The sequence below is a fragment of the Antechinus flavipes genome, chromosome 4 (assembly GCF_016432865.1).
Source record: "Antechinus flavipes isolate AdamAnt ecotype Samford, QLD, Australia chromosome 4, AdamAnt_v2, whole genome shotgun sequence".
In the NCBI taxonomy this organism is placed as follows: domain Eukaryota; kingdom Metazoa; phylum Chordata; class Mammalia; order Dasyuromorphia; family Dasyuridae; genus Antechinus; species Antechinus flavipes.
Genome location: NC_067401.1, coordinates 107,020,123 through 107,043,676, shown reverse-complemented (window position 1 = coordinate 107,043,676; position 23,554 = coordinate 107,020,123). Strand labels below are relative to the sequence as shown.

Below are 23,554 nucleotides of genomic sequence, written 5' to 3'. Positions count from 1 at the left end.
CTACAGTAATCAAATTTCCCTGATGTGATTTGGCTCAATAAGGACCTATAAGGGGATTTGAGAGGGGAGATGGTAAGAAATGAATAGTGTGTGGTAGCAAATACATAATTGCTCGTTATTCTATGAGCCATTTCTTGTAGTAGTGCAGCCCTCCCAGGGGTTGCAGTCATTTTAATGGCAAAAAAAAGCTAAAATTAGCACGAGTAGTAATTTAACAAATCATTAAAGCTTATTTTGATTACTGTGGTGTTCTTTTCTTTTCTAAAATATGATCATTCTCTGTGGAGCAGGTTTCTTGGGGAGGTTTCTGGAGGCAGCCTTAGTTTCAGTTCAGAGTAATAATCACCTCAAATACAACCAGCTGATAAAATCTAAACGTTTATTTTTTCCTTCCAAGTCTTGTCTCTTTCCCTGGGCCTGGTTAGTTTTTTTAGAGATCTCTCTCCCTCCTTGGTTCCAGTTTCCCTTGACAATTTCTTAAAAGTTGCTGTCCAGGCTTCTTTTTTTATCATATTTTTTTTTCAGGTAGTCCAATAATTCTTAAATTGTCTCTCCTGAAACTATTTTTCATATCAATTATTTTACCAATGAGGTATTTTACAACTTTTCATTATTTTTACTATTTTTTTATTATTTTTATTTGATTGATCCTTGATGTCTCAGAGTTATTAGCTTCCATTTGCCCAATTTTTTTTCCCTGAGGCAGTTGGGGTTAAGTGACTTGCTCAGGGTCACACAGCTAGGAAGTGTTAAGTGTCTGAGGCCAGATTTGAACTCAGGTCCTCCTGACTTCAGGGTTGATGCTCTATCCACTACACTACTTAGCTGTCCCCAAATTTTAATTTTTAAGAAATACTTTTCTTCAGTTATCTTTTAAAGAACTGGGTTTTTTTTTTCAGTCAAATTTTCCCCTTCTTTTTGCAAGCTGTTGATTCACACATCTTTCATTATTTCCCCAATTTTTCTTTTATCTGTCTTGTTTGACTTAAAAAAAATTTTTTTGAGCTCTTCCAAGAGGATTTTTTTGGTCTTGAGACAAATTCACATCATTCTTTGAGATTTTGCTTGTAGAATTTTTTTTTTTCTCTTCTGAATTGGTGTTTTGATCTTCTTTGTCACTATAGTAGGATTCTGTGATCAATGTTCTTTTTTGTTTCTTGCTCACTTTTTTGCCAGTTTTGTGACTTTTAAAGTTGAGTTCTGCTCCCAGGGCACAAGGAACACTGTCTCAAGTTTCTTGTGCTGTGGGGAACAAAAAAATTTGAGTCATTGGCTTTGAGCCCTGGGGCCTTAGGTGCTATAGGTAAGGGCCTTCTACTAGCTTATCCAGACAGGTCTCTGAGCTGAGCTGCTCCCCTTTTGAGGACAATTGAGTCAAACCTTTCCTGAGATCCTTCTAAGTTATTTGAAATTGGGAAATTGTTCCTCACTTTTTGTAGTTTCTGTCACTTCAGAAACTGTTTAGAAGCTTGATTTATTGTTGTTTCAAAGAGAAACTGGTGTGATTTCAGGCAACTTCCTAGATTCTTTCCACCATTCTGGCTCTGCCTCCTCTTCTATCTTTTTTATGTGATTTTAAAAGCTCTTTTTTTTTTAACTCATCTATGAGTTCTTTCTGGGTTTGAGACCTTTTTTTTAGGGTTTTACACGTAGATATTTTGACTTTGCTGTCCTCTCTGTGTTTGTATCTTGATCTTTTCTATCACCATAATAATTTTCTATGGTTAGAAAGGAAAATGAGGACATTTTTCTGTGAACTCACTTTTCTCTCTTCTGCATCTTCTAAGATTCACATGCCTTTTGCTACTTTCTTCTTTTCTTTTTTTACTTCTGTCTTACATGGTACCTCACCCATTTCCATTCCATTGATCAGAACCTTAGAAGTCCTTTCTAGTACCTACTGAAACCATCAGGGTCCATTCCCCAGTTCTCCAACTCTCTACTCCACTTGCTGTGGGGTGGAAATGATTCTTAATGCCTGGAGAGTCATCAATTTACCATCCCTTGTTGCAGGACTGCTAAATCTTGCTGCTTACTTTCATGATATGTTTTCCAGATCCTTCTTTTATGTCTCCCTTGTTAATAATAGTCATTAAATAAATTTATAACTAATAATTACATTTTAAAGAATCTTCTATTATTTGGATAAAAAGCATGGGAGCCTTTCCACTTCAAGAGATTTTAAGGTGGCATTTTTTCTAAAAATGCTAAAGTAAAAAAGTGAGAAAGAGCATAAGATTTTACATTCTCTGAACATTTGTATATTATTGTGAAAGTTAAAATAGAATGTTTATTGAATAATATTATAAGCACAAAAAAGTTTATCCTTTTCCTACATGATCATCTTTGATGTATGTTTAGTTTATTTTTATTAACTATATATGTATGAGAGAATGGGTAAGTCTGTCTTTTGCATATTTGGCCTCACCCTGGATCTTTCTTACTTATGTTCTTTTCTTTAGTGTAAGTTATATTCTCAGCACTCAGCACATTGCAAATTGAATGACTGATTATTTCCTTATTTTGCACTCATGAACTATTATGTTAGAATTCATCCTACAGCTATTATCTGTAATTTTTTAACGAAGTATTCTTGTGTCTCCTATATGACATAATAGTCATAACTGTAAAGTAATAAAAATTTGACTTCAAATGGAGTCTCAAATACTTACTAGATGTGTGACCCTGGTTGAGTCTCTTAAGCTCTGTTTGATTCATTTTCTTTATCTATAGATAGATGGAGATAATAATAACATCTACTTCCCAAATTTTTGTGAGAATCAAATGAGATAATTTTAAACATTTTTATAGTGTCTGGTACATATTAGGCATTGTATAAATATGTTGGCTGTTGCTATTATAGACAGGATCAGATATTTAATTATTCATATTTTATTATATTATATATTTTTTTGTTTTCCCAGTGATTAACACAATGAACTGCACAGACTAAGTACTCGGTTCTTATAAATCAATGAATTAACCACACTCACAATAAATTAACCATATCAGTATCATGAGTAATAGACAGTGCCTGTAGAGATCTGAAAGAAGAAAGTCTAAGGCAAAGAAACACAAAATGCTTACGAAAATCCTGCTTTTTGCTCCTCATTTATTGAAAAATGTCCCTATGAGACATCAAACTAGATTGTAGGAGACATATTTTGTGGGCCAAGAAAGATCTATGTAGAGTCCAATACTCCAGAGTTTCACTGTAGAATTCTCTAAGTTACATTCTGCGAGGAAAAAAAAAAAAAAAAAAAACAAACAAACAAACCAACTTTGGAATTAATGAGAGCAAATTACAAAGTTGGGCTAGAAAGTTCTTTTCCTTGGCAATCTCTTATGAGAAAAGAAATGTGGCTCTGGGGACATTCCAATCTCCCCTCCCACACCTCTGGAGTTTGGAGAACATTAGTTCTTACTGATAAGCAGTTAAGAACTTTCCAGCTGGGAGGAAAATGCTGTTCTACTCTAATTCCCACTTATTTTAATTTAGCAGACAGTAGAAGCTACATTGGATAGGCTCTGTGTAGATACTTCAAACTCTGTGACAATCTTATACTTTTTTGTCTTCTTTCCCGAACCAAATCTAGTAAGTTTGATATATTGGTTATGACCATCAGGAATGACAATCTAATCAACAACTAATCTTTTGGATTCTTCAGGAAGTCTTCTCAGGTAGGAAGCAGGTTGGAAAAGGTTGGGGAAAAGTCCTTCAGTTAAAAAACCAATGGATTTGGGAAAAGAAGGCAATAATTCACATGGGTTACTAATGGATATGTCACCTAATTTCTGTAGATTTCCATTTCCCCCTCTCAAAAGGTTTGGGTTACAACAGGACTTCTTAAACTTTTTCTACTAGCAATCCCTTTTCACTTAAGAAATTTTTATATGACACTAGGTTTATCTATCTATCTAGCTGTCTATCCATTTATCTATGTATTTATCTATACATATATAGATATACACACACATATATAGATATATAAACCAAACATTTACTGGTAATGAATCATATTTTTAAACACTCACACTTAGTTATGTGACTTCATATGGATAGCCCATAATTTAAAGAAATTTGGTACTAAATGGCCTCTGTGATTAAATTCTAAATCTTTGATTCTATAAAAATGTTTTGGAAGATTTCAAGTAATAGTCAACTATTGCAAATGCAATAAAACAGAGGGGACTTATGGCATGAATATTTCAGTTAATTTATGTTCTATAAATCAACAATTTTATTTGAGTGAGCTCTATGGAATGGAGGATAGAGTCTGGGTTTTGAAATCTTTTAAAATGTGGTTTCAAATCATACATATTGTGCCTAATGTGACTAAAATTGCAAGTGAATACAAGCTTTGATTCACATTGCTAGTAGTTTTCATACTATAGCTAAAACAAAATCCCAGGTCCTTTACTATTGATAAACTTTGTTGTGCTTTTTTATTCATTAATTTGGGAGATATAGTTACCTTTTAACTAAGTTTATTTTAAGCTGCTTTCTTAGATTTAGATAGAAACTATAGAGTATATAGATAAGAACTTTAATCAACAAGCTAGATTTAAGTAAAAATTAAATTCAATAGGTTGATATAAACCTTGAAAATGTAAAGGTGAAAAGGACTTCCTATGTATGCAAATTATCATATTTGGTCATCACGATTACCTTGTGGGAGAAGAGAGATACTATTGTTATCTCCATTTTACAAATGAAGAAATTGAGATTTACAGAGTTTAAATGATTTGAGCAAGTCGAAAAGATTACGAATATTGAATTCTAATGTTTAAGTACTGGGATGCAAGCGTGGGAGAGTATAGCTCAGAAATGTGTGGGGATCAGGGAAGAGGCAGTTAGAGAAGTAATACTACCTAATCCATACATCTGAGAGAGATAGAAGAAATATAGCATCATTAAATTTAGAGCAGAATCAGAAATGATTTTAGAGATTATTTAACCCTTTTTCATCATGTTAGAAATGATTAACCTACTCTCTACAATGAGGTGGTGCAGCAAATAGAATGCCATGTCTGAAGTCCAGAAGACTCATCTTCCTGAGTCCAAATCTGATTTCAGACACTTATTAGCTAACTGTGTGACTCTGGGAAAGTTGTATAACCCAATTTGCCTCAGTTTTCTCAACTGTCAAATGAGTTGGAGAAAAACGAATGGCACATCACTTCAGTATCATTGCCAAGAAAACTCCAACTGAGGTGATGAAGAGTTGGACATGACTGAAAAATGACTGAACTATAGAAACAACTTATCCTGAGAGAGAAAAGATACATTGCCAATGTCCTGCAAGTATCAAATTGCTGAGTTGGGATTTGACTTTAAATCTGGTGTCTTTTTATGATAATAGGCAACTTCAATGATTGTGTTCAGAGTCTGTTACAATTAGTTTGGTACTCTTTTTTCAATTCCCCTAACACTCAGAAATTAGGAGAAAGTTGTGGCTATCGAGAGTGCTTGTGAGTTCTATATAGTGAGTTTAACTATTTGGTTGCCCTGTGTGTGCCTCATTTCTCTTTGAGAATGAAAACTAATTAACTTCTGTTAGTAAAGCTGGCCGACAAACTGGAATTGGTCAGTTGGAAGCCTCCTTCCTTCCTCACTCCTGACCTCACTCTTCTTCCTCTCTCACTTTCTTTCCTTTCTTTTTTCCTTCCTTCCTTCCTTTGTTTCTTCCTTCTTTTCCTCCTTTCTTTCTTTCTCTGTCCACATAGATATCATATCTTTGAACCAATCCAAGATATACCTATTCAAGATATCTTGAGGTTTACTGGCTAGATTTTTTCCTTAGAACATGGCCTTAAATCAAAACCAATCTTATTCTCACTGATCACCAGTTGGTCCTATACCAAGTGCCATTTGTGTTCTGATTGACTCAGATTGAATGTAAATAGGAATCATTTTTGCTTTGATCAGAAATCCAGGGGGTCTTCCCCACCCAGATTTATTTATTTAGATGGCGGGAGGCTGGGCTAGATAAAAGTAGAGGCTCTTTGCTTCAATTTCTATCTACTCTTAACCATTGATTGGGAGCCACATCAGTCAAACTGAGACCTTTTGAAGACCTTAGCTTAAAAAGGCCCAAAGACTCTCATTTCATCCAGAGTATCTCCAGTTGTCTTGGTCTATATGTTGCCACAGGACCTAGATGGCTCTGGAGGGGAAAGTGAGGCAGATGACCTTGCATAGCCTTCTTCCACTTATCACCTCCCTGTTGTCATAGTCCTCTTCAACAATGAAGGACAAACAATACAAATATAGTGAGACAGGCTCACTCAAGCTTACTCTCATTTAGCATCAAGGAAACAAATGGGAATATTTGGGACTTCTTCTGGACTTTATAGAAATATAGTTCAAAATTAGCTGACCCCCCATACCTTAAGTTAGTTCAGGGGTTCAGTGTCTTCTTAGGAGAGTACTCAGAAATCTAAAGAGAGATGCTTATAGTATTAAAACATCTGCATATACTAATTAGAATAAGGAGAATGGAGATCCTAAGCAAAAGCCTTGTTTTAAAAAAGCTGTTAGAGTTCTTCTTAATACATACTCCTCAAAAGGAAAAGCTTATAGGATCTAGTCATTGTGATTACATTTTTTTTAAATAAACTAGTAGTTAAAGGAACTAGTAGTTAAGAAATGGAATCACAAAATGTCAGCATGCAAGAATCTGAGAAATCATCTTGTTTATTCTCTTTAATTTTCATATGAGAAAACAGACTCAAAGAAATTAAATTATTTATTCAAGCTCATATAGCTAGTGTTTGTCAGAGATGGGATGTGAATCTATATCTTGTGACTTTGTACCATTCTTATTTTGATTAGATCATGCAAAAGAAAAGAAAATTAAGACTGAGTCATGAAATTTTTAGCATAAACAAGCCTTTTTAAAAATTCTACTTTCCTTCTTAAAATGTACAGGTATATGTTACCATTTAATTATATCATATCATCACTTCAGCCAAGTATTATGTTTTCCAAGAAAATTTTGAAATATTACCATCCCAGTACTTAAACATTAGAATTCAATATTCGTAATCTTTATCAGAATCTATTATTTTTGCTTCATTGAACTTAATTGTAGTTGTCTTATTTTTCCGTTGACTTCTTTAGAAAGAATTTCTATCAAATTTTTGATCTAATACTTTTCCAATTAGCTGTTTAAAAATTGCTAAGAGAAAATGAACATCTCAGATTCTGGGCAAGAGATCCTAAGGGGCTATTTGAGGTAATGACTTCATGAGTTTATTTTTTGCAATAGTTATCTCTCCATTCTCTAGAGGTGACTTACTTTCTGGGCTGATTATTTATATTACTTTTTTTAACCCCAAAGGTTCTCTTCCTTCTACACTTAAAAAAACAACAATAACAACCAAAAAAAAAAAAAAAACAAAAAAACAAAACAAAAACAAAAAAAAGCAAAAAACAACCCACTGCTTCCAGTCATTATTCTTGGCACTCCAAGAAAAATTTCCTTTTGCACTCGATGGATTATAGTCAGAAAGGTAAGGGTATTGATACTCATCCTCTCAGCTTCCAAAAACAGACATAATGTTGGATCTAAAATGCAGTATTAATGTTGATTTATGGCACCATACTTCTTGAAAGAACATGAATAATATAAAGTAAGTGAGATCCTACAGGCTTTTTCTATGTGACAGCTTGAGGCCAAATCTCCTTTGCAGTTTCCATTAGCTTTTTTGAAAAGGTTAATTACTGAAGAAGTGACCTTCTTAGCCCCAAATACCAATATTTTTATGGTATATTACAATTTTTACCAAGTGATTTTCTTCCAGTAATCCTGAGATATAGGTAATATCAGGATTAATATTCCCATTTTACATATGAGAAAACTAGAATTCAAGCACACTGAATGACTTGTTAATTGTCATAGGGTTGGCAAATAGTAAAGCTGGCATTGAAACTCAGGTCTTCCAATTTTCAAACCAGTTCTCTTTGCATCAGACCACACAGCTTTTAATCTAACACTTTTTCTGAATTCATAGTCCTATTTCTTCTGTTTCTCACTTCCAGTTTTCTCCTTAACTATATTCCAATAATCAATAGTTCTTTGCATTTTAAGTCTTCTTCTAACTTAATTCTGTCTCCTCTGTTTTCAAACACTTGCTCAAAACTGCCCACATCAAAGAAAGAAGGGTGGGTGATAAGAGAGAAATATATTCACAGATTCATGGACAGAGCATACTGTATCCTCAACTCTGCTGCCTTCTGGAAGTATTAATCTATGTTTTCCATACTTTCACTGCTAAGCTTCTCAAAGATCTCATTTATACTCATTGTCACAATTCACTTTCCACCTATTCAGTCCTAAACCCCTTCTCATCAGCTTTCCATTTACCATCATTTAACTAAAAGAAGCAGCTAGGCTGTGTAGTGGATAGATTGCCTGGTCTGGAGTCAGGAAGCTTTGAGTTCAAATCCCTATAAAGACTAATTATATGACCCTACCAAAAAAAAAAAAAAAAAAAAAAAAAAGTTTACTCAACTGTAAAATGGGGGTGATAATAGTACTTACACTGTAGGCTTATTATAAGGATCAAATAATATTTGTAAAGTGTTTTGCACAATAGCTGAAACATAGTAAGTACTTAATAAATGCTTACCCCCTTTCAAAAAATGATTAAAGGCCTTTTGTATCTTTTGTGTCAGTCTTGATCCTTCTTGTTCTCTCTTTAAAATATACCACATACCACTCTCAATTTCTTGCTTCTCTTTCCTTCTGCAATCTTTCCTTTCCTCCAATCTCCATTTATAAAGAAAAATAAAGAAAAAACTAAGCTATCTAAAAGGATCTTAAAAACCCTAGGCTCATAGGATTCTAGATTTAGACTTATATGGGAAGGTCTTTGGAAACCATTGAATCCCATACTCTCATTTTTACATATGAGGAAGAGGAGACTCAGAAAGATTGCATAAAATCTGACAGCTAGTATCTAAAGGAGGAATTCACCCAAATCTCCCTGGCTCCAAGACGCATCTTTTACAAAGGACATTACAATTAGCATGATACCAATGTAGCCAAAACCAAACCAAAATAAAAATTAAAAAAAATCCTAAAACAAAAACAAATCAAAATAGAATAAAACCCAGGATTAAATAAGAATTAAATATAATGAAAAATTCTAAACTATTACAGTAAAACAAAAAAGGAAATTAATTTTTAAAAATATTCGGTACCTCTTCTCTAGAAATCTTCCAGCAGAAGTCAGATGAACACTTGATAGAGCTATTCCTGCGAGAATTCTCAATTACATACAAGTCAGACAAGATGGCCACTGAGGTTTTTTCTTCTGATTATATTATGGAAGGTGTTAATAAAAATGTAGTGATATCTCTATGCTGATGACTCTCAGACATACTTGTTCTGCATTAAACTCTGCTGACCTCCATTTCTCTGACTGCCTATTGGACATGACAAATTGGATGTCCCATAGATATTTAAATTCCTCATGTCCAAAATTAAACTGATCCTCTTTCTCCACAAGCTCTCCCCTCTTCCTAACTTATATATTAATATCAAAGAAACAACATTTTCCCTGTCTCCTAGATAATCTGGGTGTAATTCCTGTCTTCATATTTTCTCTCATCCCTTCCCAGCACCTTAGTATCCAATCTGTTGCCAATTTACATTTAAAACATTTCTAGTATATGACCTATTCTATTTTTGACACTGTCACTATCAAGGTACAGGTCTTCATTTTCTCACACATAAACTATTGCAATAGACTTTTGAATGGTTTCCCTGATCAAATCTTTCCATACTTTAGTTCATCTCCACTCACCTACTGAATCAAAATCATCCTCCCAAAGCCTAGGTTTAACCATGTTACTCTCCCTATTCTGCGAATTTCAATAGTTTCCTATTGCCTCCAGGATCAAGTATAAATTCCACTTGTAGGATTTTAAAGGCCTTTATAACATTGCCCCTCTCCTCCCCCCCCCCCCGTAGTTGGCTGTTAACAGTTTCCTCTTTGCCCCCAATCCCACCATATACTCAGTGGTTCAGTGACATTGACTTCTTTTCTGTTCCCCATGAAAGACTCCTTCAAGTTCTATGCATTTTTATAGGATGCTCTTTCACCACCTCTGAAATTCTCTCTTCTTATCTATAGTTCCTGACTTTCCTGGATTCCTTCAAGTCTCAGTTAAAATCCTATCTTCTGGGAAAGGCTTTCCCACCTGTTTAATATTAATAATAATAGCTACCATTTGGCTTAGTCATACTAGACCTACAATTGTATTATAAAACAGCTGTCATCAAAACCAGTCAGTATTGACTAAGAAATAGAGTGGTGGATCAGTGGAATAGATTAGGTACACAAGACACAATAGCCAATGAGTAGTAATATGCTGTTTGATAAATCTAAAAATTCCAAGAACTATTTCACAAAAATTTCTGGGAAAATTAGAAAATTGTATAACAGAAACTATTCATAAATCAGCACAAGATAAGATTGAAATGGGTTCATGATTTAGACATAAAGGGTGATACTATAAGCAAATTAGGAGAGCAAGAGATAGTCTTTGAAGTTTTGAAGAAGGCAGGAATTTATGACCAAGCAAGAAATAAAGGCCATTTTGAAATGCAACATGGATAATTTTAATTATGTTGAATCAAAAAGTTTTTGAGCAAACAAATTTGGAAGGGAAGCAGAGAGCTGGGGAAATTATTTTACAGTTGGTGTTTCTGATAAAGCCCTCAATATATAGAGGGCTGAGACAAATTTATAAAAATACAGGTCATTCCCCAATTGACAAATGTCAAATGATGTGAACAGAAAATTTTTAGATGAAGAAATTAAAATCATTTAAAATCACATAAAAATGCTCTATATTCATATTGATTAGAGAATTTTAAAGTAAGATAATTATGCCATATCATGTCACACCTCTCAGATTCACTAAAATGACAGGGAAAGATTATGATAAATTTTGGGGAGATGTGGGAAAACTGAACTGCTAATGCATTGTTGATGGAGTTGTGAAATGATCCAACAATTCTGGAGGGCAATTTGTACCTATACTTAAGGGACTACAAAACTGTGCATATCTTTTGATCCTGCAATGTCACTTCTGGATCTGCATCCTAAAAAGATCATAAAAGGGAAAAAGTCCCATATGTGCTAAAATATTTGTAGCAGCTTTTTTTTTTGTAGTAACAAGGAACTTGAAACTGAGTGCATACCTATCATTTGGGGGATGGATGAATAAATTATGTATATGAATGTTATGGAAAATTATTTTGGTATAAGAAATGATGAACAGGCTGATTTCAGAAAATTTTTGAAAGACTTCCATGAAATGATTCTGAATGAAGTGAGTAGAACCAGGACAACACTGTACATAGAAAGTAAGATTATGTAATGATCAACAATGATAGATTTAACTTTTCTTGGCAATGTAGTAAACCAAACCAATTCCAATAAACTCAGGATGGAAAATGCCATCTCTATTCAAATAATGAATTATGGAGACTGAAAGTGAGTTAAAATATAACATTTTCAAACTTTTTTGGGTTTGCCTTTTTTTTTTCCTCCTGTTTTTTTTCTTTCCTCTTTTGGTCTGTTTTTTTTTTTTTTGTACATCATGATGAATATGAAAATATGTTTAAAATATATCAGTTTGCTTGCTGTCTTGGGGAGGAAAGAAGTAAGCAAGAGAGGGAGAAAAACATTCAAAATCTTACAAAATTGAATGTTGAACACTGTCACTCTCAGGTTCCTCAACTATAACAAATGGGAATGATAGTATCTGTGTCATAGGGTTGTAAAGATCAAATGAGATAATGTCTGTATAGCTACTATACAGTGCCTGGCACATAGTAAGTAATTAAAAGCTTTTATTATTATTACTTTTAGGATCAGTTAAAATAATTGGAGATTTTGAAAAACACCTTGAAGAAAGTGAATGAACAAAAAGATCACAAGAATTGCCTTCATTTGTGAGAATAAAGGGTTATTTAATGTAGAGAGATTAGACTTTTTCTTCTTGGTCCCTGAAGCCTAAACCAGTATGCATTGGTGAAAGCTGAGGAGTTGAGTGAAACGAATAAAAGTCTTACTTATTTCCTTTTAAAGATTTTCAAAGGTGAAATGGGCTGCTTTAGAAGGTAGCCTACTAGAGGTTTTTGAAGAGACTCATATTGTAAAAGGCCATCTTGTTCAGTTTTGCATTGTAGTGGATAGCTTCTGAGGTCCCCTCTACCTCTGAGATTCATTTAGTACTATTTTCTTATTTTAAAGACAAGGAAATCTCAAGACCAAGAGGCATGACTCAAATCCAGGTATTATGATTCTAAGCCAAATAATTTTAACTCTACAATGTAGATATTGCCCTCTCTCTTCTAACCCCTAAAAATTAATTCATAAGAAATTTCTTCTTATAAATTTCACAATTTATGTGGCACAATGGATGAATTAAGAATCCATGTGACATATGTACAAAGTATGAAAATAGTTTAAACAAAAAGTAAAATGGGAACACAAGAAAAGTCTCTGTCCACAAGGGTCTTATATCCTAATATATAATACAATACATAGAGGAATACTAAATTGGGAAGGGTATTTTGGTCTGGGAAAGCCATAGGAAAGGTGAGTGAAACAAGAGGGCAGTTAATTGATAACCCCTTTCCAGATGCAATGGTTGTGTTGATCTGATATAGTTTTCAAGAAAGCAAGGAGGAATAGTAAGAGAACAAGGCAACAGGGTAAAAATATGAAGTAAATAAGTTCAGTCTGTGATGGGTTCCTGTTAACCAGAATAGCACTTCCCAAGGTAGGTAGTATCAGAGACGTGTGATCTGTAAGTATGTCCTCGTAGCTTCACAAGGCCATAAAATCCTGCAGGATGGCTTCTATCTCTTTGTATTACCTACAACTCTTACCACAGTATTTTGTGTATAGGAGGTGCTAACTAAATGTCATAAATTAATGACTGAACAAAAGATCAAGCACCACATTTAATGAATATCCAACTAAAAAAATCTAGAGAGATCCTTTCTATAGTTCTTCTTTCTATCTCCTTTTTTCCTCATAATAAATGGGACATTGATTATTTTTTTTTTACTTTTATCTTTCTAAATGGATGTCATTTCAATCTGAATTCATAATTTTTTATATTGTCATGACTTTTCCAAGTCATTTTCTTTTCTTCCTTTTTTCTTTTTTTATTATAACTTTTTATTGACAAGAGCCCATGCCTGGGTAATTTTTTTTTTACAACATTATCCCTTGCACTCACTTCTGTTCTGACTTTTCTCCTCCCTCCCTTCAACCCCTCCCCCAGATAGCAAGCAGTCCTATAAAAGTTAAATATGTCACAGTGTATCCTAAATACAATATATGTGTGCACTAAGTCATTTTCCAAGATTATTCTTAGAATGTAGAATGGAAATTAAGAATATTACTTCCCATTCAACTCACCAAGGATTTATTCAACCAATATTGATTCAGTATCTGAAATACATTAGACACTGGGTCAAGATTATGTGCTCTCTTTGAAATAATGATCCTTGTTAATGGTATAAGTGAAAAGGGAGTTTTGTAGTTAGTACTGAGTTCAAAATTTTGCTTTCTTCTGTCCCCCAGAAAATCCAGAATACTTTCTTTCTTATTTAAACTCTATCAATTCCTGCCAAAAGAATAAAATTCACCTTCATCTAAGGGCATGAAATTTTGCCTAAGCAAAAGATGATTTGTCCAGAAAAACACATCCAATGTAATGATTACAGAATTGTATATAGTATGTTCGAAATACAAAGAAACATTCTTTGGTAGCATTAAAAGAGTATTAGACTGTGGCAGAGGACCCAATTTCAAATCCTGCCTCTATATATATGAATTGAGGAGATAAGTTCTTCTGGGTATTATTTTGTCTTTTGAAAAAAAAAAAGAAGGTAAATGACCTCTTCAATCAATTCAAGATTTATGTATGATGTATGAAAATGTAATTAATGGAGAGTTAGTGATATATGAAACTTACTGAGCATATTTTTCAATTTTCTAAAATTCAGAACAATGAGGATCAATCAGACATTCCTAGAAGAATTCATCTTCCTTGGATTCTCAGCTTACCTAGAATGGCAAATTGTCCTATTTGTTTGCTTCTTCTTTGTCTACCTTCTTACCCTCACTGGCAACTTGGTCATCATGGCCCTCACGTGGGTGGACCATGCCCTCCATATTCCCATGTACCTCTTTCTTGCTGCCCTTTCCTTTTCTGAAACCTGCTATACATTAACCATAATCCCCAAAATGCTGATAGACCTGTTGGCCAAGAATAGAAGCATTTCTATCCCAGGATGTGCCCTCCAAATGTTTTTCTTCCTTGGACTTGGTGGTACCAACTGTATTATCCTTACAGTGATGGGCTTTGATCGGTTCCTGGCCATCTGTCATCCCCTGCGCTACCCCACACTCATGACCAACAAAGCATGTGGGCAACTTGTGGCTTTAGCTTGGATTGGTGGATTCTTTATTTCCTCGACAGAGACAACATTGATATTTTGGGGATCCTTCTGTGGCCCCAATCTTATCAAACAATTCTTCTGCCACATGCGAGCAGTGACCAAATTGTCCTGCCTAAATAGTTACATCAAAGAAATTATTGTCACAGTTATTTCAGAGTCTGGTTTGCTGGGGACATTCCTATTTATCATTCTTACATATGTATTCATTCTCTCTACAGTACTCAAGATCCCCTCAGTTGAGGGGAGAAAAAAGGCTTTCTCTACTTGTGCCTCTCACCTTACTGTGGTCATCATTCACTTTGGATTTGCTGCCATAGTTTACTTAAAGCCAGAGGCACAAGAGGGAGATGATGTCCTGATAACTATCCCCTACACTGTTGTCACACCCTTTCTCAGCCCTATCATTTTCACCCTGAGAAACAAGGACATGAAGAATTCTCTGAAGAGAGTACTAGACAAGAAAGTTGCCTTAACCAAATGATTTTGAGTAGCTACTATTTGCAACAAACATTCAGAATCACTGAGTCATTTTCTTATTGCCTGAATTTTTCCTTTTCCCTAAAAATGAGATGGTAGGAATTGCATAAATGTACCCAGCATATGTAAAGGAGGTTTTCCTATTTTTGTAGCCATTTCTCCCTAAAGAGAAACCTCTACCTCCTATTGGCTATTGGTAGAGATATACATCCAGGCAATGGAGAATGATTCCAGTCACCTGTGGGCATTTAGAATGTGGAATTGGCAGGATGAGTAGAGGTGATATGCAGGGAAAAAAAAAAACAAAAAAAAACCCAAAGTAGTCACTGTGATGTGGCAGATCAGTTTTTGAAGATATTAAGAGTGAGGTTGAGAATGAGAAAGTTACGCAGAGCAAATCTTCAATTCAATTGTGAAATAGTTCAAGCCTCCTTTGGAACACAGTGTCATCTCCTATTTAGATGTCCACTTTCTTTTAGAACTACACCTTTGATGTTATGCCATCAGCCCCAACCCCCAGTTCTAGCAAACCTAGTCATACTAATTTATTGGTGATTTATGTTTGACTCTTTTCTGAAGTGTTTGTATTGTAAAACAATTCACAAAGAGAGCATATTTAATTAAATCAGTGATTTTTGTGGTAGGATTTCTAGGCATTATCAGCTTATAACATAAGAGGAGAGAAGAACAGCAGCTTTCCTGAATTAGTCTCATTAAGGTAATCAATAATTACCTCTGAATCAGGATAGTATGACTCTAGTATGTTTTTATCAATGTGTGTATATTCATTTAAAGACTCTTTTTTTATTAAAGACCTTAATGAAGGTCTGGTCATATGATAAAATAAAGTTTCATTAATAAAGAATGAATGACTAATTTTAATAGCACTTTAAGATTTACCAAATTGGTGCCAATATCCCTCTCAAAAAGAGTAATTGTATAAGAGCAATAGCTCCTCCCCTTTCCCTGTTCAAGTTGGACTAAGTTTTTTTTTGTTTGTTTGTTTGTTTGTTTGTTTTTCTTAAAAGATATCAAAACCATCCTCTAGAGTTGTTTGATTCAGAGTACTAAAGGCTTCCAGGAGTCCTCAAACTTTTTAAATAGGGGACCAGTTCACTGTCCCTCAGACTGTTGGAGGGCCTGACCATAGTAAAAACAAAATCTTTGTTTTGTGGACCTTTAAATAAACTTAATAAATAAATAAATAAAATTTATTTAAATAAAATACATAAATAAATAAATAAATAGATTTAAATATTAAATAAAATTAATAAATAAAATTAATAATATGGATAATCATCCGTAGCTGCTGCATCTGGCCCACGGGCCATAGTTTGAGGACCCTTGGATTGGCATCAATTCTTCAATGCGTTATTACAGACCATCTATGAAGAACCTCAACTTTCTGTTGATTGATGGGCAAAGATGGACAACTCATTTTAAGAAGTTAACTTGACTGAGATCTCTCAAAAGTATTCTCAATGTCTACTCTTGCTGAATAAACTCTGCCAATGGTTAATTAAATCTCTTTTTGTGAACTGATGAATGACCTACAAATGTCTCATTTTGTTCCAATACTGAACCTAAGCTTCAAGGACATTAGCCTAGAGTAAGCCCAACCCAGGGGAAGAGTAAAAGATCCACAGATAATGAATGATTTGCTTTCTAATAAGTGTCAACTTGAACTGAAATTTAGACACTGTTACTAAATTAAATAATATTTCATGCCATATAAGTGAAAGTGAAAGCTCTAGTGTCCCATAAAGTCCGATAATATTAATTTCCCAGTATTAGTTATACGAGTTGCTTTTTGATTTTTTCATTTGTTCTTTCTTATTGGACTCCCACTCCATAACAGATCAGGCCTTCTTCATGTCAATGAGAATTCTTTTTTTTTGGCTTCCACTTTGGTTTCCAGATTTCCAAGATGTTTCTATGTTTTCTTTTTGTTGTTGTTTTTATTGTTAATACCAAATTGCTCAGTAAGCAATTTAGTCCCTATACTCTGGAACTTGGTCACAAGCCTATCACAGAGAGGAGTAGCTACACTCAGTTTCTGATTCTGAGGCACCATCTACTTATACCTTTTAGCTCATACAATCCCTTTTGTGTGTGTTGTTTGTTTGTTTTTTGGCAGCTGTCTCAAGTTGGAGGAGAGGCAATGTGATGGAAATTGAAAGAAGTTTGGATTTGAAATTGAGGGTGAGGTTTGGAATCCTAATTCTGTTACTTCAGAGGCAAATTATTCTATATCTGTTTATTCTGTGGGGTCTGGGTATTGAAGGAAATAATAGACCTGATAGAGCCCTAGGTCTGAGCCAGGGCTAAATATCAGTACTTTATGGCAATGATAATAATTTTAATAAGTTGCATTTAGATAGATCTTTGCCAAATTTTGTAAACCTTTGCAGCTGTCTCATTTTATTCTCACAACATCAAGGTATATTTTTTTAATCTTTTTTTTAATCATCATTTATAGTTGAGGAAACTGAGCTAGGCAAGTTGCTTAAATGTCTGAAGCTAGATTGAACTCAGGCTTTCCTGACTCCAGACCTAGCTTTCTATCACCTAGCTACTTCCTTTCCAAAGTAATGCAATCCAATTCCTGGGATACTTAAATCACAACCACCAAGTCGACCTTGTGGAACAAAAAAGTAAAAGAAAAAGTGAGGGTTTTCTTGCAGGCCATTAGACATGTGCTTGATTCTCCTTTTGAGACCTAAACTGGCCACTCAGTTGTTTCCTTGGACCTTAGCCAGATGTTTCAGAAACTAATTTCAATACATTTAATTGTAACAAAATGGACTCAATTATTTAGGTTCAGTCATCTACAAATTCTGTTATTTTATTCCTATTTCAGAAAAGAAAAAATAAAATAAATTAATAAAAATGTTCCCATGCAATATGTACGACTTTACTTATTTATAAAGTAGGAATCCCTTTTCCTCCTTACTGCTATCTTCCTGCTGACCACATTTTATTGGGCAAAGAAAGGCCTAGAAGAACTAGTATTGTGGATTAGTATCCTTTTCCAAACTTGCTATATATGCTCTCTTCCCTTTCAATTGGACAAGAAAACCCTTCATTTGCCAGTTCCCAAATTTCCACACAAATGCAATATATCTCAGACCCACTTTCCTTTCAAAATTGATGAATCTCTTCTCATACTGCCTTATAACCTTTGTATAAGAAAAAAGTTATTAATTACAATTCTTTTGATAAAGTATTTGTTTACTGAGCCTTCCACTCTACCCTGCTGTTATGACGTTTTGATTATAATTGGTCATTACAATTTGATATTCTGATGCACTCTGTAGATCATAAAGAGTTCTGGGTTTTGTCATTTGCACTGGAACTGAAGCACCCTTGATATATTGTCACTTTTGCTTAGAAAAAGAGCTCCTTGAGAAGCAGGACTCTTATTTATATGTGCTCTGTGCTAGACACAGTACACATTTAATAAATGATTCATTTGTTCATATTGTGCCAATAATTAAACATTAGAAAAATGCAAACATTCAAATTAAACCAGTATGAAATAAAAAAAATGAAACAATATTTTTATTCACTTATTGGTCATTTCCTTATCACCATAGTCCTACTCTCCAACTACCTCTAATCCACTAGATTTCAGAACTCTTCCCCTGGGTCTCTCAGGGTCTCTGGTGAACTTTCACCTTAGTTTAGGTCTAATCTGCCTATGCAAAAATCTCATTTTTTACATGACTTCTGAGTGTGAATCATCCCAATCTTGAACTCACATTTGTGTGAAAAGTATATTCCCTGCAAGATCTACTTAACATCCCAACTTTTCCTTCTATCCCCTATGACACTTCTCTTCTACTGTTAACAAATTCCCTCTCATCCATGATCTCAGTTCTTCTTTAAATTCCCTTTCATTCATGACTTCAAGACTTCTATATTCCTTTTTCTTCCCATGATTATCTGATAAGTTGCAAAAGATGTTTTTCATTTAAGAAATATATGACCAGAAACCTCCAAAACCAAACTTCCTTTGAAGTTTTCATGCACTCCCCATTTCATTGGAGCAGAGAAAAAGTTCACATATTCCTTCCTTCCTTCCTTCCTTCCTTCCTTCCTTCCTTCCTTCCTTCCTTCCTTCCTTCCTTCCTTCTTTTCTTCTTTTCTTCCTTCCTTTATTCCTTCCTCCCTTCCTTGTTTCTCTATCTCCCTCTCTTTGTCTCCTGTTGTCTCTATCTCTTTGTGTAGCATGGCTAATAGGGAAATATTTTTTCCCATTATTTCACATATGTTATGAGTATCACACTGTTTGCTTTTTCAGTGGGTAGGATTTGAAAAGAGGGGGAGTATTTGAAAGTCAAAATTAAAAAAAAATAATAATGTTAGAATAATTTTTAAAAACCATGACCAATGGATTTGCAGTAGCATCTATTTAAAACCATCAGTAAGGATCATATGTAATGGGGACAAATTGCAATCATTCCCAATAAGATCAGGAGTGAAACAAGGTTGCCCACTATAATCACTGTTGTTCAATATTGTACTAGAAATGGCAATAAGAGTTGAGAAAGAGATGAAAGGAATTAGAGTATAGAGTAGGCAATGAGGAAACCAAATTATCACTCTTTGCTGATGATATGATGGTATACTTAGAGAACCCCAGAGATTCTACCAAAAAGTTATTAGAAATAATCCACACATTTAACAAAGTTGCAGGATAAAAAATAAACCCACATAAGTCATCAGCATTCTTATATATCACTAACAAAATCCAACAGTTAGAGTTACAAAAAGAAATTCCATTTAAAGTAACTACTGATAGTATAAAATATTTAGGAATCTATCTGCCAAGGGAAAATCAGAAACTTTATGAGCAAAACTACAAAACGCTTTCCACACAAATTAAGTCTGATCTAACCAACTGGAAAAATATTACCTGTTCTTGGACAGGGAGAGCAAATATAATAAAGAGGACATTACTACTTAAACTAATCTATTTATTTAGTGCTATAACAGTCAAACTCCCAAAAAAACTATTTTAATAACCTAGAAAAAATAACAACAAAGTTCATATGGAAAAACGAAAGGTCAAGAATTTCAAGGGAACTAATGAAAAATCAAAAAAACAAATAAAGGTGGCCTAGCTGTGCCAGATCTAAAATTATATTATAAAGCAATGGTTACCAAAACCATTTGGTATTGGCTAAGAAATAGACTAGTTAATCAGTGGAATAGGTTAGGTTCAAAGGACAAAACAGCCAATAAATTTCATAACCTAGTGTTTGAAAAACCCAAAGATCCCAGTTTTGGGGATAAAAACTCACTATTTGACAAAAATTACTGGGAAAATTGGAAATTAGTATGGCAGAAACTAGGCATTGACCCATACTTAACACTATACACCAAGATAAGGTCAAAATGGGTTCAGGGCCTACACATAAAGAATGAAATTATAAATAAATTAGAAGAGTATAGGATAGTTTACCTCTCAGACCTGTGGAAGAGGAAAGGATTTATGACCAAAGAAGAACTAGAGATCATTATTGTTCACAAAATAGAAAAAATTGATTATATAAAATTGAAAAGTTTTTGTACAAACAAAACTAATGCAGACAAGATTAGAAGGGAAGCAATAAACTGGAAAAACATTTTTACAGTCAAAGATTCTGATAAAGGCCTCATTTCCTTTTTTTTTTAATAACTTTTTATTGATAGAACCCATGCCAGGGTAATTTTTTACAGCATTATTTCTTGCACTCACTTCTGTTCCGATTTTTCCCCTCCCTCCCTTCACCCCCTCCCCTGATGGCAAGCAGTCCTTTACATGTTGAATAGGTTACAGTATATCCTAGATACAATATATGTGTGTAGAACCAAACAGTTTTCTTGTTGCACAGGGAGAATTGGATTCAGAAGGTATAAATAACCCGGGAAGAAAAACAAAAATGCAAGCAGTTTATATTCATTTACCAGTGTTCTTTCTTTGGGTGTAGCTGCTTCTGTCCATCCTTGATCAATTGGAACTGAATTCGCTCTCTTTATCGAAGAGATCCACTTCCATCAGAATACATCCTCAAACAGTATTGTTGTTGAGGTATATAATGATCTCCTGGTTCTGCTCATTTCACTTAGCATCAGTTCATGTAAGTCTCACCAGTCCTCTCTGTATTCATCCTGCTGGTCATTCCTTATAAAACAATAATATACCACAATTTACTTAACCATTCTCCAATTGATGGGCATCCATTCATTTTCCAGTTTCTAGCCACTACAAACAGGGCTGCCACAAACATTTTGGCACATACAGATCCCTTTCCCTTCTTTAGTATCTCTTTGGGGTCTCATTTCCCCAATTCTTATAAATTAAATGTATTTATTTATAAGAAATCAAGCCATTCTCCAATTGATAAATAATCAAAGTATATGAAAAGACACTTCTCAGACAAAGAAATTGAAAGTATTTCTAGCCATATGAAAAAATGTCCAAATCATTATTAATCAGAGTAATGCAGATTAAGACAACTCTAAGATACCACTACATGCCTGTCAGATTGGCGAGAATGACAGGGAAAGATAATGTGGAATGTTGGAGGGGGTGTGGGAAAACAGGGACACTGATATATTGTTGGTGGAATAGTGAATACATGCAGCCATTCTGGAGAGCAATTTGGAACTATGCTCAAAACGTTATCAAACTATGCATACCCTTTGATCCAGCAGTGTTACTATTGGGCTTATATCCCAAAGAGAATTTAAAGAAGGGTAAGGGACCTGTATGTATAAGAATGTTTGTGGCAGCCCTCTTTGTAATGGCCAGAAACTGGAAACTGAGTGGATGCCCATCAATTGGAGAATGGCTAATTAAATTGTGACATATGAATTTTATGGAATATTATTGTTCTGTAAGAAATGACCAACAGAATGATTGCAGAAAGGTCTGGAGAGACTTACATGAACTGATGCTGAATGAAATGAGCAGGACCAGGAGATCATTATATACTTCAAATAAGATGAACCCAATCAGTTCCAGTAGAGCAGTAATGAATCGAACCAGCTACACCCAGCGAAAGAACTCTGGGAGATGACTATGAATCATTACATAGAATTCCCAATCCCTCTATTTTTGTCTGCCTGCATTTTTGATTTCCTTCACAGGCTAATAGTACACTATTTCAAAGTCCAATTCTTTTTGTACAGCAAACTATTTGGACATGAATACTTATATTGTATTTAATTTATATTAACATATTTAACATGTATTGGTCAACCTGCCATCTGGAGGAGGGGATGGGGGGAAGGAGGGGAAAAATTGGAACAAAAGGCTTGGCAATTGTCAATGCTGTAAAATTATGTGCATGTTACTTGTAAATAAAAAGCTATAATTAATATATATATATATATATATATATATATATATATATATAAAATAAAAGGAATTTGCCAGTTACCTTCTGTAAGGAACCTCAAAAAGAAAACTTCCAGGAACATCTTAGCCAAAATCCAAAACTTCCATGTTAAATAAGAAAATATTGCAAAAAGCTAAAAAAAAAAAAAAAAGTACTCAGGAGCCACAGTTGGGATCACACAAGATTTAGGAGCTACTATTATAAAAATAAAGTGCATGGAATGTGATTTTCTTAAAGTCAAAAGATATAGGCTTACAACCAAAAATAACTTATCAAGCAAAACTGAATATAATCTTAAAGAGGAGAAAATGGTCTTTACAAAAAATAAAATGCATCCAAGTATCCCTAGTGGAAAGACCAAAATGTGGTAGGAATTTTGAAATATAAATGTAGGAGTAAAAAGAAATATTAAAATGGCAAATGCAAGCAAGTAGAAAATATTCTATATGGATGCAGTGTTTATATTCAAAGAGAAAGGGAGAATGATAGAAGCATTCTTTATAAACTATGATGTCAACAGGGAACATGGAGGGCTTCAATATGATGATGGGCCAATAAGGTTATTGTTGTTCTTTTGTCATGTTGTAAGGCTTTAAAAAGACAAAGGAAAGAGAGTTAAAAATATTTTGGAGTAAAAAAAGAGAAGAATGGATGGGAGGACTATTATGTCATATAAATTGAATGGTAACATTAAAATTTTATACAAGTGAGGAAGGGATAAGGAGGAACTAGAACCATTGAATCTCATTTTGAACTGATGCAGAAAGAAGCATACAGAACCATGAAAATAGTTGTACCAAAACAAGATTGGAAAGTTGAAAAATTTTGAAAGACTTAAGAATGCTGATAAAAAAAAAATCACTATCCAGGGAATTTAGTATGCTGTCCACCTACTCTTTTTCTTTTTTTATCCCAGTAGAGATAGGTAGAGAGTCAAAGAAAAACAGATACTTGTTAATTGGGGGGGGGGGGGAAACCTGTAGGGAATTGACAGAATTAATAAGATCAGGAACTGGGTCTCAATAGTCAAAGTATGTAAATTTCAAAATTTGTACATAAATAATAGGAATATTGTGTAAGCTATATCCAAAGAATAACTTCCAAATTCCAATAAATAAATAAATGAAACATTCTTCCTACTCAATTGTAAGAAGATATTGGTTGCCTATTCTGCTGACAAAAGTAAGATAC

The 23,554-nt window shown here is 34.1% G+C and overlaps 1 protein-coding gene across 1 annotated transcript; it reads left to right on the top strand.

Annotated features, from left to right (window-relative positions):
• The first annotated feature begins 14,046 nt into the window (after positions 1 to 14,046).
• On the top strand, positions 14,047 to 14,979 carry LOC127558732 (olfactory receptor 10X1-like). The gene has a single exon (XM_051992002.1). The coding sequence runs from the start codon at positions 14,047 to 14,049 to the stop codon at positions 14,977 to 14,979; it is 933 nt and encodes a 310-aa protein (XP_051847962.1).
• The last annotated feature ends 8,575 nt before the right edge of the window (positions 14,980 to 23,554 follow it).